The sequence below is a fragment of the Saccopteryx leptura genome, chromosome 6 (genome assembly GCF_036850995.1).
Source record: "Saccopteryx leptura isolate mSacLep1 chromosome 6, mSacLep1_pri_phased_curated, whole genome shotgun sequence".
NCBI lineage: Eukaryota > Metazoa > Chordata > Mammalia > Chiroptera > Emballonuridae > Saccopteryx > Saccopteryx leptura.
Genome location: NC_089508.1, coordinates 156,749,541 through 156,761,940, shown reverse-complemented (window position 1 = coordinate 156,761,940; position 12,400 = coordinate 156,749,541). Strand labels below are relative to the sequence as shown.

General features: G+C 45.1%; 1 protein-coding gene across 3 annotated transcripts in view; it reads right to left on the bottom strand.

Annotated features, from left to right (window-relative positions):
- PCBD2 (pterin-4 alpha-carbinolamine dehydratase 2) overlaps nt 1-12,128 on the bottom strand; it is an 83,379-nt gene extending 71,251 nt beyond the window's left edge. For all 3 annotated transcript variants that reach the window (XM_066343122.1, XM_066343123.1, XM_066343124.1), the window contains exon 1: nt 11,820-12,128. In XM_066343122.1, coding sequence (XP_066199219.1) covers nt 11,820-11,903 — 84 coding nt within the window. In that variant the 5' untranslated portion in view covers nt 11,904-12,128. The remainder of the gene's footprint in view (nt 1-11,819) is intronic.
- Nucleotides 12,129-12,400: the final 272 nt, after the last annotated feature.

Here is a 12,400-nt window from a genome sequence, read left to right as displayed (position 1 = left end):
GATACGCCCTTAAAGGCTCCAACGCCCCAAAGAGGTCTCATAGGACGCCATCTGGGTCCTGCTTCAATAGTGGAAAGGAAGGTCATTGAGCTAAAGCCTGCCAGACTTACATGCCTCTGCTGTGAGGAAACAGGGACACTGGAAGGTAGGCTTCTCCCTCACTCCTCTAAGGGAGGGTTCAGTTTCTTCCAGCCCTGCTCCAGCTACCTATGACCTAACCTTGCCCAGAATGCTGGGGTTTGCCACTGAAGGCTGAAGGTGCCCAGGGCCATTGGCCCCATCTACAACACTGTGGACGAGCCTAAGGTATTTCTTCCAAGAAGAGGTAAACTGATCTGATTTGCACAAGGGCCACTTAACTATGTCTTGCCTGAATAGTCAGGTTTTTTATTCTTCCCTCAAAGATCTCTGTTGTGGGTGTTGATAGTCCTATTTTCTGCTGCTTTGCTTAATATATAGTGTTTCCTTTATCCCTCCTACCTCAATGCCCCACTCATATTTCAGGCTGGAACCTACTCCTAATTTAGAGCTCTCTTTCCCCCTTTTGCCAACTTCTATTATGAATCTACCTTTGCCACCCAGCTTAGTATATCCCAAGGTTCTCTTTACCAAGCCACAGTCACAGAGCTCCAGGGAAAAGCAACCTGGTCTCATCTCTCCAGGCAGAGGAGAACAGAAGCTCCATATCCACGCATGCTGCAAATGGCTTTTCCAGTCTACCTGAATCATTACCAGCTAGAAGCAGCGGTCATTGGGACTTGGACATGAGCTGCAAAGTATAGAATTGTGACAACAATTCCAGTACCATGCGGACTTTTCCTGGATATGGACTTTCCTGGACTCCTGCTCCTTGTGACAGCTCCTAACAGACTGAACTGTGGTTGGGTTGCATTTTTCAGGGATATGGCATGGTATTGGGGCCAACTTGGACTCGGTGAACATGTTAAGGACACTACTCTTTTATGGATTCTTGCTGTATTGGCCAAGAGTTTGCTTAAAGGCTTTAATCACTGTAAAAAAAAAAATAGAAGACTGGATAAAGAAGGGCATATATACACCATGGTATACTATTCAGCCATAAGAAATGATGACATCGGATCACTTACAACAAAATGGTGGGATCTTGATAACATTATACGGAGTGAAATAAGTAAATCAGAAAAAAACAAGAACTGCAGGATTCCATACATTGGTGGGACATAAAAACAAGACTAAGAGACATGGACAAGAGTGTGGTGGTTACGGGGGGCGGGGGGAGGGAAGGAGGGAGAGGGAGAGGGGGGAGGGGCACAAAGAAAACTATATAGAAGGTGACGGCGGACAATCTGACTTTGGGTGATGGGTATGCAACATAATTGAATGGCAAGATAACCTGGACATGTTTTCTTTGAATATATGTACCCTGATTTATTGATGTCACCCCATTAAAATAAAAATTTATTTATTAAAAAAAAAAAAAGAAAGAAACAAAACCCTAGGGTTGCCAGCTTGAGTGCAGCGTCTCTGGCTCGAGCGTGGGATCATAGACATGACTCCATGGTCGCTGGCTTAAAGCTCAAGGTTGCTAGCTTGAGGCCAACATCGCTGGCTTGAGCAAGGGATCACTTGCTCTGCTGTAGCCCCCTGGTCAAGGTACATATGAGAAAGCAATCAATGAACAACTAAGGTGCTGCAACAAATAATTGATGCTTCTCATCTCTCTCCCTTCCTTCCCATCTGTCCCTCTCCCTGTTTCTCTGTCACCACCACCCCAAAAAAAGATCTAAACAAATTGGAGGCATGCAATCTACCAGAGTTTTCAAAATATTGCTTATAAGTATGTTCAAAGAACTTAATGAGAACTTCAACAGAGATACTAAGCATAAAAAGACACAGAAACCATAAAAAAGAACCAGTCAGAAAAGAAGAGTACAAAAACTGAAATGAAGAATACAAGATAAGGAATAAATAGCAGATTATGTGAAACAGAGGATCAACTCAGCAATTTGAATGACAAAGAGGCAGAAAACATCCAGTTGTGACAGCAAAAAGAAAAAAAAAAGATTTTTTAAAATGTGACTAGTTTGCCTGACCAGGAGGTGGCGCAATGAATAGAGCCTTGGACTAGGACATGGAGGACCCAGGTTCAAAACCTCGAGGTCGCCAGCTTGAGTGCAGACTCATCTGGTTTGAGCAAGGCTCACCAGCTTAAACTCAAGGTCACTGGCTCGAGCAAGGGGTTACTCGGTCTGCTGTAGCACCCCGGTCAAGGCACATATGAGAAATCAATCAATGAACAACTAAGGTGCGACAATAAAGAATTGATGCTTCTCCTCTCTCTCCCTTCCTATCTGTCCCTATCTGTCCCTCTCTCTGACTCTCTGTCTCTGTCACAAAAAAATTAATAAATAATAAAATAAAAATAAAAGAAATAAAAATGTGACTAATTTGCCTTGGCCATATAGTTCAGTTGGTTAGAGAATCATCCCAAAGTGCAAAGGTTGGTGGTTCAATCCCCAGTAAGGGCATATATAAGAAGAGATCGATGTTCTTGTCCCTCTCTGTCTCTCTCTATCTCTGTCTGTCTCTCTCTCTCTCCCCTTTCCTCTCTTGCTAAAAGCAATAAACATTTTTTTTTAAAGATTTTATTTATTCATTATAGAGAGGGGAGAGAGAGAGAGAGAGAAGGGGGAGGAGCAGGAAGCATCAACTCCCATATGTGCCTTGACCAGGCAAGCCCAGGGTTTTGAACCGGTAACCTCAGCGTTTCCAGGTTAACACTTTATCCACTGTGCCACCACAGGTCAGGCCAATAAACATTTTTAAAAAGTGTTCAGGTTAGCCTGACCAGGCGATGGGGCAATGGATAGTGACGGACTGGGATGCCGAGGACCCAGGTTCGAGACCCCAAGGTCACCAGCTTGAGCACGGGCTCATCTGGTTTGAGCAAAAGCTCACCAGCTTGGACCCAAGGTCGCTGGCTCGAGCAAGGGGTTACTTGGTCTGCAGAAGGCCCGTGGTCAAGGCACATATGAAAAAGCAATCAATGAACAATTAAGGTATCGCAATGCACAACAAAAAACGGATGATTGATGCTTCTCATCTCTCCGCTCCTGTCTGTCTGTCCCTGTCTATCCCTCTCTCTGACTTTCTCTCTGTTTCTGTTAAAAAAAAAAAAAAAAGTGTCCAGGTGTCCAGTTTAAGGAAACTCTGGGAAAACATCCAGTGGAACAACATTTGCATCATAGGAATACTAGAAGGAGAGAGATAGCAAGGGATTTAGAACCTATTTAAGAAATATACAATATCAGGGCCCTAGCCAGTTGGCTCAGCAGTAGAGCATCAACCCATTGTGTGGAAGTCCCAGGTTCAATTCCCAGTCAGGGCACACAGAAGAGGGGACCATCTGCTTCACCCCTCCTTCCCATTCTCTCTCTCTTTCTCCATCTCTCTGCCTTCCCCTCCTGCAGCCATGCTCTATTCAAGCACGTCAGCCCAGAGCTGAGGATAGCTCTGTTGAGCCTCCACCTCAGGTGCTGAAAATAGCTCAGCTGTGAGAAGCCACCAATGGGCAAAGCATTGGCCCTAGACGGGGGTCACCAGGTGGATCCCGGTCAGAGCACATGCTAAAGTCTGTCTCTGTATCTCCTCTCCTCTTGAAAAAAATAAAAAATAAAGAAATAATATTTAAAAACTTCCCTAACCTGATGAAGGAAACAGACATACAAGTCCAGGAAACACAGATAATCCCCAAAAAGATGAACTCAAAGAGGCCCACACCAAGACACATCACAATTAAGCCATGGCTCCGTAGCTCAGTTGGTTAGAGCATCATCCCAAAACACAAAGGTTACAGGTTTAATTCCTGGTTAGGACACATATAAGAATCAACCAATGACAGCATGAATAAGTAGAACAACAAATGAATGTTTCTCTCTCTCAAATCAGTAAATAAAAATTTAAAAGGAAGGAAGGAAGGAAGGAAGGGAGGGAGGGAAGGAGGAGAGAAGGGAGGAGAAAAGGAAGGAAGGAAGTTAATAATCTACAAGAAAATTCCCATAATACCATTAGTTGATTTCTCAAAAGAAACTTTTCAGGCCAGAAGGGATGGGCATGAAATATTCAAAGTGATGAAAAGACCTATAACCAAGACTATTCTACCTAGCAATGTTATCACTTAAAATTAAAGGAGAAATAAAGATCTTCCCAGACAAGAAAAAGCTAAAGGAGTTTAGCACCAGCAAATCAGTATTACAAGAAATGTTAAGAGAACTTCTTCAAGAAAAAGAAGGGGGGAAAACACAGATATAGATAATAAAATGGCAAAACTGCATACCTACCAATAATCATTTTACATGTAAATAGATTAAATGCTCCAATCAAAAGACATAGGGTGGCTGAATGGATAAGAAAACAAAATCCATATATATGTTGTCTACATGACACCCACTTCAGATCAAAAGACACTCATAAACTCAAAATCAAGGAATGGAAAAAGATATTTAATGCAAATGGAAATGAGAAAGAAGCTGGGGTACCATTAAATTATATCAGACAAAATAAAGTTTAAAACAAAAACTATAGGCCCTGGCCAGTTGGCTCAGTGGTAGAGCGTCGGCCTGGCGTGCGGGGAACCTGGGTTCGATTCCCGGCCAGGGCACATAGGAGAAGCGCCCATTTGCTTCTCCACCCCCCCCCCTTCCTCTCTGTCTCTCTCTTCCCCTCCCACAGCCAAGGCTCCATTGGAGCAAAGATGGCCCGGGCGCTGGGGATGGCTCCTTGGCCTCTGCCCCAGGCACTAGAGTGGCTCTGGACGCGGCAGAGTGAAGCCCCAGAGGGGCAGAGCATCGCCCCCTGGTGGGCAGAGCATCACCCCTGGTGGGCGTGCCGGGTGGATCCCGGTCGGGTGCATGCGGGAGTCTGTCTGACTGTCTCTCCCCGTTTCCAGCTTCAGGAAAAAAAAAAAAACTATAATAAGAGAGAAATAACATTTAATAATGATAAAGGAATTAATCCAAGAAGAGAATTTATACACCCAACATAGGAGAACCTAAATATATAAAAACAAGTATCAGACATAAAGGAAAAAAAAGTAACACAGGCCCTGGCTGGTTGGCTCAGTGGTAGAGCATCGCCTGGTGTGTGGATGTCCCAGGTTCAATTACCAGCCAGGGCACACAGGAGAAACCCCCATCTGCTTCTTCACCCTTTCCCCTCTCCTTTCTCTCTTTCTTCCCCCCCACACAGCCAAGGCTCCATTGGAGCAAAGTTGGCCCAGGAGCTGAGGATGGCTCCATGGCCTCCGCCTCAGGCACTAGAATGGCTACGGTTGCAATGGAGCAATGTCCCAGATGGGCAGAGCATCGCCCCCTAGTGGGCTTGCTGGGTGGATCCCAGTCGGGCACATGCAGGAGTCTCTCTCTCTGCCTCCCTGCTTCTCACTTCAGAAAAATACAAAAAAAAAAAAAAAAAAAAAGGTAACACCATCAGCCCTGGCTGGTTAGCTGAGTTGGTTAGAGCATAGTCCCCATACATCAAGGTACAGGGTCAATCCCTGGTCAGGGCACAGAAAAGAATCACCCAGTGTATGCATAAATAAGTGTAAAAACAAGTCAATGCTTCTCTCTCTCCTTATCTCTCTCTAAAATCAATAATAATAGCCTGACCAGGCAGTGGCACAGTGGATAGAGCATCGGGCTGGGATGCAGAGGATCCAGGTTCGAAAGCCCAAGAGTGCCAGCTTGAGCGTGGGCTCAGCCGGTTTAAGCAAGGCTCACCAGCTTGAGCCCAAGGTCTCTGGCTTGAGCAAGGGGTCACTCTGTCTGCTGTAGCCCCCCTCCCTGTCAAGGCACATATGAGAAAGCAATCAATGAACAACTAAGGTGCCACAACAAATTGATGCCTCTCATCTCTCTCCCTATCTGTCTGTCTGTCCCTATTTGTCCCTCTCTGTCTCTATCACAAAAAAAAATAAAAAATAAAATAATAAACAATAACACAGTCATAATAGGGGATTTAACACCCCATTGATATCACTGAATAGAGCTTACAGAAAATCAACAAGGTAATAGCAGACTTAAGTGACACATTAGACCAGATGGATTTAATTGATATTTTCAGAACATTCCACCCCAAAGCAGCAAATATACATTCTTTTCAAGTGCACAGGGAACATTTTGTAGGACAGACCACATGTTAGGTCACAAAACAAGTCTCAATAAATTTAAGAAGACTAAAATCATATCAAGTGTCTTCTTTCTGACCACAATGGTATGAAATTAGAAATCAATTACAAGAAAAAAACTGAAAAACACACAAACACATGGAGGTTAAATAACATGCTACTAAGCAATGAATGGGTTAACAATAAGATCAAGGAAGAAATCAAAACATACCCTGAGACAAATAAAAATGAAAATACAACCACCCAAAATCTATGCAACACAGTGAAAGCAGTCCTAAGAGGGAAATTCATAGCAATACAGGGAAAATCTCAAATAATCAATATAAATTTATACCTAAAGGAACAAGAAAAAGAACAAAAAAAAGCCCAAAGTGAGTAGAAGAAAAGAAATAATAAAGGTCAGAGCAAAGCCTGGCCTGTGGTGGCACAGTGGATCAAGCTTTGACCTGGAACGCTGCGGTCACCAGTTCAAAATCTTGGGCTTGCCTGGTCAAGGCACATATGGAAGTTGATGCTTCCTGCTCCTTCACCCTTCCCCCCTCCTCTATAAAGTGAATAAATAAAATCTTAAAAAAAAAAGAAAAAAGAACAGAGCAAAAATAAATAAAATCGAGTCAAAAATATATAAAAGATCAATGAAATCAAGAACTGGTTCTTTGAAAAGAAACCAAATTGATAAACCTGTAATAAGACTCATCAAGAAAAGGAGAACCTAAATAAATAAATCAGATAGGAAAGAGAAGTGACAACTGACACCACAGGAACACAAAGGATTGAAAGAAAATACTATGAACAATTATACGCCAACAAATTGAACAGCATGGAATAAATAAATTCCTAGAAACATAAAATCTTCTAAGACTGAATCAAGAAGAAACAGACTAATTACTATCAATGAAATCGAATCAGCAATCAAAAAACTCCCAACAAACACCAGATGGCTTCCCGGGTAAATTTCACCAAACATTCAAAGAAGAACTAACACCTCTCCTTCTCAAACTACTCCAAAAAATTCAAAAGGAGGGAAGGCTCCCAAGCTCATTTTATAAAGCCACCATTACCCTGATTCCAAAATCAGACAAAGACATTATTTAAAAAAGAAAGAAAGAAAATTATAGGCCAATATTTCTGATGAAAATAAATGCAAAAATCCTCAACAATGCAAATTAAAGCCACAATGAGATATCACCTCACACCTGTCAAAATAACTATCATCAATAAATCAACAAACAAGTGTTAGCAAGGGTGTGAAGCAAAGGGAACCCTTGCCTGACCAGGAGATGGCACAGTGGATAGAGCGTCGATGTGGGAAGCTGAAGACCCAAGTTCAAAATTCGGAGGTTGCCGGCTTGAGCACAGGCTCATCCAGCTTGACACAGAGTCGACTGCTTGAGCATGGGATCATAGAAATGACCCCATGGTCACTGGCTTAAGCCCAAAGGTGGCTGGCTTGAAGTCCAAGGTCGCTGGCTTGAACAAGGGGTCACTGGCTCAGCTAGAGCCCCCCCCCCATCAAGGCACATATGAGAAAGCAATCAATGAACAACTAAAGTGCCACCAGTACAAGTTGATGTTTCTCATCTCTCCCTTCCTATTTGTTCCTCTCTCTCTCTTTCCCTCTTGCTAAAAAAAGAGAAAGAGGAAAGAAAGAAAAGGATACCCTCACTCACTGTTGGTGGGATTGGTGGAATTGCAAAATAGTGCAGCCACTATGGAAAACAGTATGGAGGATCCTCAAAACATAAAAAATAAAACTAACATTTTACCCAGCAATGCCATTCTGGTATTTATCTGAAAAAATCCAAAATACTAATTTAAAAAGATACATGCACCCCTATGTTCACTGCAGCATTATTTACCACAGCCAAGACATGGATGCGACCTAAGTGCCCATCAATAGATGATCAGATAAAGAGATGTGGTACACACACACACACACACACACACACACACACACACACACACACACACAGTGGAATACTATTCAGCCATAAAAAATAATAAACTCTTTCCATTTAAGACAGCATGGATGAACCTATAGAGCATTATGGAAGTCAGACAGAGAAAGATAAATACCATATGCTATCACTTACATGTGGAATCCAAAGAACAAAATAAATGAACAAACAACACAGAAACAGACTCACAGATACAGAGAAAAAACTGATGGCTGCCAGATGAGAGGGAGGCTGGGGGGCTGGATGAAAAAGTGATGGGAGGCCCTGGCCAGTTAGCTCAGTCCAAAACAAGGTTGCAGTTTCAATCCCAGTCAAGGCACACATGGGAAGTGACCAAAAAATGCCTGGCTGAGTGGAACAACGAATGCTTCCCTGCCCCTTCCCCTCTCTTTCCCTTCCTCTCTTTCCTTTCCTCTCTCTGTTTCTCTAAAAATCAACAAAAATTAAGCCCTGGCCGGAGAGCTTGGTTGGTTGGAGAGTCATCTCAGAACATGGAGGTTGCCAGTTTGATTCCCTGGTCAGGGCACATACAGGGGCAGCTCGATGTTCCCGTCTCTGTCTCTCTCTGCCTCTGGGATGCTAAGGACCTAAGTTCGAGGCCCCGAGGTCACCAGCTTAAATGCAGGAGCGCAGGTTCGCTGCCTTGAGCGTGGGATCATAGATATGACCCTACAGTCGTTGGCTTGAGCCCAAAGGTTACTGGTTTGAGCCCAAAGGTCAGTGGCTTAAAGTCAAAGGTCGCTGACTTGAGCCCAGGGTTGCTGGCTTGAGCAGGGGATCACTGGCTCAACTAGAACCCCCCAGTCAAGGTGTGTATAAGAAAGTAATCAACAAACAACTAAAGTGCCGCAACTACGAGTTGATGATTCTCATCTCTCTCTCATCTGTCCCTCTCTCTCTCAAAAAAAAAAAAAATTAGAAGAAGTACTAATTGGTAGTTACCAAACAGTCAATGGGGATGTAAAGCACAGCATAGAGAATATAGAAAATAATATTGTCATAACTATGTATGGTGCCAAGTGGATACTAGACTTGAGGAAAGCACTTTGTAAATTAATGTCTAACCACTATGCTGTACACCTAAAACTATTATAAAATAACACTGAATGATAACTCTAATTGAAATATAAAGACTTTAAAAAAAATTTATTTTTTGTTGACAGAGACAGAGAGACAGAAAAAGGACAGATAGAGAAATGACAGGAAGGGAGAGAAACAAGAAGCATCAATTCTTCGTTGTGGCACCTTAATTGTTCATTGATTGCTTTCTCATATGTGCTTTGACCAGGGGGCTACAGCAGACCAAGCTCAAACCAGCAACCTTGGGCTCAAGCTGGTGAGCCTTGCTCAAACCAGATGAGCCCACACTCAAGCTGGCAACCTCATAGTTTCAAACCTGGGTCCTCCGTGTCCCAGTCCAACACTCCATCCACTGTGCCACCGCCTGGTCAGACTATAAAAAAACTTTTAAAGGTTAAAAAAAGACAACTTGCCTGGCCTGTGGTGGCACAGTGGATACAGTGTTGACTTGGAATGCTGAAGTCACCAGTTCAAAGCCCTAGGCTTGCCCAGTCAAGGCACAGACGAGAAACAATCAATGAACAATTAAAGTGAAGCAACTATGAGATGATACTTCTCGCTTTTCCTGCCTCTGTAAAATCAATAAATAAATTTTAAAAAAAGGCCCTGGCCGGTTGGCTCAGTGGTAGAGCGTCAGCCTGGCATGCAGAAGTCCCGGGTTCGATTCCCAGCCAGGGCACACAGGAGAAGCGCCCATCTGCTTCTCCACCCCTCCCCCTCTCCTTCCTCTCTGTCTCTCTCTTCCCCTCCCGCAGCGAGGCTCCATTGGAGCAAAGATGGCCCGGGCGCTGGGGATGGCTCCTTGGCCTCTGCCCCAGGCGGTAGAGTGGCTCTGGTCGCAACAGAGCGATGCCCGACGCCCGGAGGGGCAGAGCATCGCCCCCTGGTGGGCGTGCCGGGTGGATCCCGGTGGGGCTCATGCGGGAGTCTGTCTGACTGTCTCTCCCCATTTCCAGCTATAGAAAAATACAAAAAAAAAAAAAAAAGACAACTCACTCCATTAAGAGGGAAAAGGATGCTAATGCACCAATTTTCTAGTTTCTCTCTTTAACAAAAGAATAAATAAAAATACCTCTTACTTAGATAAAAAACATTCACAGGCTTGTTATAAAAAACCCATTACTACTAAGAAATAAAATATTCATTTTTTTTAAATGACAGATTCTGAAATTTTTCACACAGAGATCTACAACAGGTAATAATATAAAATTCTCATTAAACACTTAAATATTTTAAGTCAACCCAGTGTTTTGGAAGAGGAATTAGCTGTGTCCACATTGAGTAGCTACAGAGAAAACTATTAACCACCTGGAGTCTATGGAACAAGCTCTGAGCTGTTTCTGTTCTCCACTGTCCACATCCCCAATGAGGTCAATAGTATACACTCTGTGCTCACCACCGATGTCTGCCCAGGCACAGAAACCATGTCCAGAACTGTGAAATGGAGCCATTTCATCTACATAATAGGAATGGCCATCTTGGGGGCACATTTTCTGCAGAACCCTTTGCAGTGGGCCTAATTTTTTTCAATGGGAGTTGGAGGTAGGGACAGGGAAAAGTAAGGATCTGAAGAGCATAAACTTGACTTGAGATCTAGCTTTGTTGGTACTTGAAGCTGTGGGATGCCCAACAAATAACTTAGCCTCTCTGCATACCATTATCCTCTTGTCTATAATGGAGATATTACCAATATTAACCTGACGAGATTTTTGAAAGTTTCAATGAAAGAGATCTTGAATGTGAAGGTGCCTAGCATAGAACCCGGCATGAGGCAGCCATTCAAATCATATGTTTATTCATTTCTCCCCAAACACCCTAATTTTACTTAATCACCAGTACCCTGATGACAGAGTTATGCTTGGAGACAAGCCTAGGTGGCAGTAAGCACTCAACTAGTGTTAAGCACTCACCTTAATGGCCACAAAGCAAGGTGCTTATCTCTTCCTCCATCCCCGAGATATTTTTAATTTCTTCTATCAAAAAATTGCAAACTGCCAAATGGGCTCTAACAAGCAAGTCAAAATGATGAGTTTAATGCAACATTTCCCCACTAGGTGGTGCTACATGTTAAAACTTACACTCAATTTACTCCCAATATATCATATTAACTTCTGAAGCAGGAAAACTGACTGACGCCCCTCGTGAGAGGAAAGAACAATCGCTGTGTCACCAAAAAGAAAATTTATTAATGACTTCTCAAAAAAAAAAACAAAACACCAAAACAAATTACTTAATTCAACATCCGGTCACCCCGTTTTACAACGAGCGCTCCTGACGGAGGCGGTCCCTGCTCTCACCGAGCGTACAGCCTAGCGGACCGAATAGCACCCTTAATCACATCCAGTGACCCTAACCATCAAGTATTTTTACAACTACTTATATATTTCTTAAAGAACAAAAGTCACCCTCGTTAGTTTTCCGGTTGGAAATGTAGACTGCGATGGGATTTTTCAGCCAAGAGAAACCGGGAAGCTGAGGCTCGTCTTAAACCAGCGCGTCCGACCAGGGCGCGTACCCAAGTCCGAGCCCGCTGGCCGGACCCACGTCGGGCCGGCGCGGCCCTTCCTGCCCCCAATCCACGCCGTGGAGCCTCGTCCTCCCGCTCCGCACCCACTCACCATGGTCGCACGACCGGGGCTGCAACCCCGCAGCGCCGCCAACAAGCGCCGCGTCACCCCCCGCGCTCCCAGAGCCGCTGCCATGGCCGCCGGCCGAAGGCTGTCCCGCGCACTGCCTGCCCGCCGCCCCCACCCCCGCCCCGCCGCCTGGCCGCCCGCGGCTCCCAGCTGCGGGCCACCCGCCGGCACAGCCCGGCCTCGCGCGCAGGCCCAGACGCGGCCCGGCCCCGGAAGGCCCACAGCAGGTTCAATGCCAACTCTATGGTTGCGGACCGACGCGGCTCAGCTGCCCTTGCAGGCCCCCGCGGCGCCCCCCCCACCCAGGTTTCACGCAGGCTCCCCGCAGGCCCCCCCACCCAGGTTTCACGCAGGCTCCCCGCAGGTCCCCCCCCCCAGGTTTCACGCAGGCCCCCCCCAGGTTTCACGCAGGCTCCCCGCAGGCCCCCCCTCAGGTTTCACGCAGGCTTCCCGCAGGCTCCCCGCAGGCTCCCCGCAGGCTCCCTGCAAGCCGCGCTCTCAGTTGCTGCTCTGCGTCCAGCCCACGTTCCCCGCTGCCCCGGGGCCGAGTCTCCTTCTCTGCG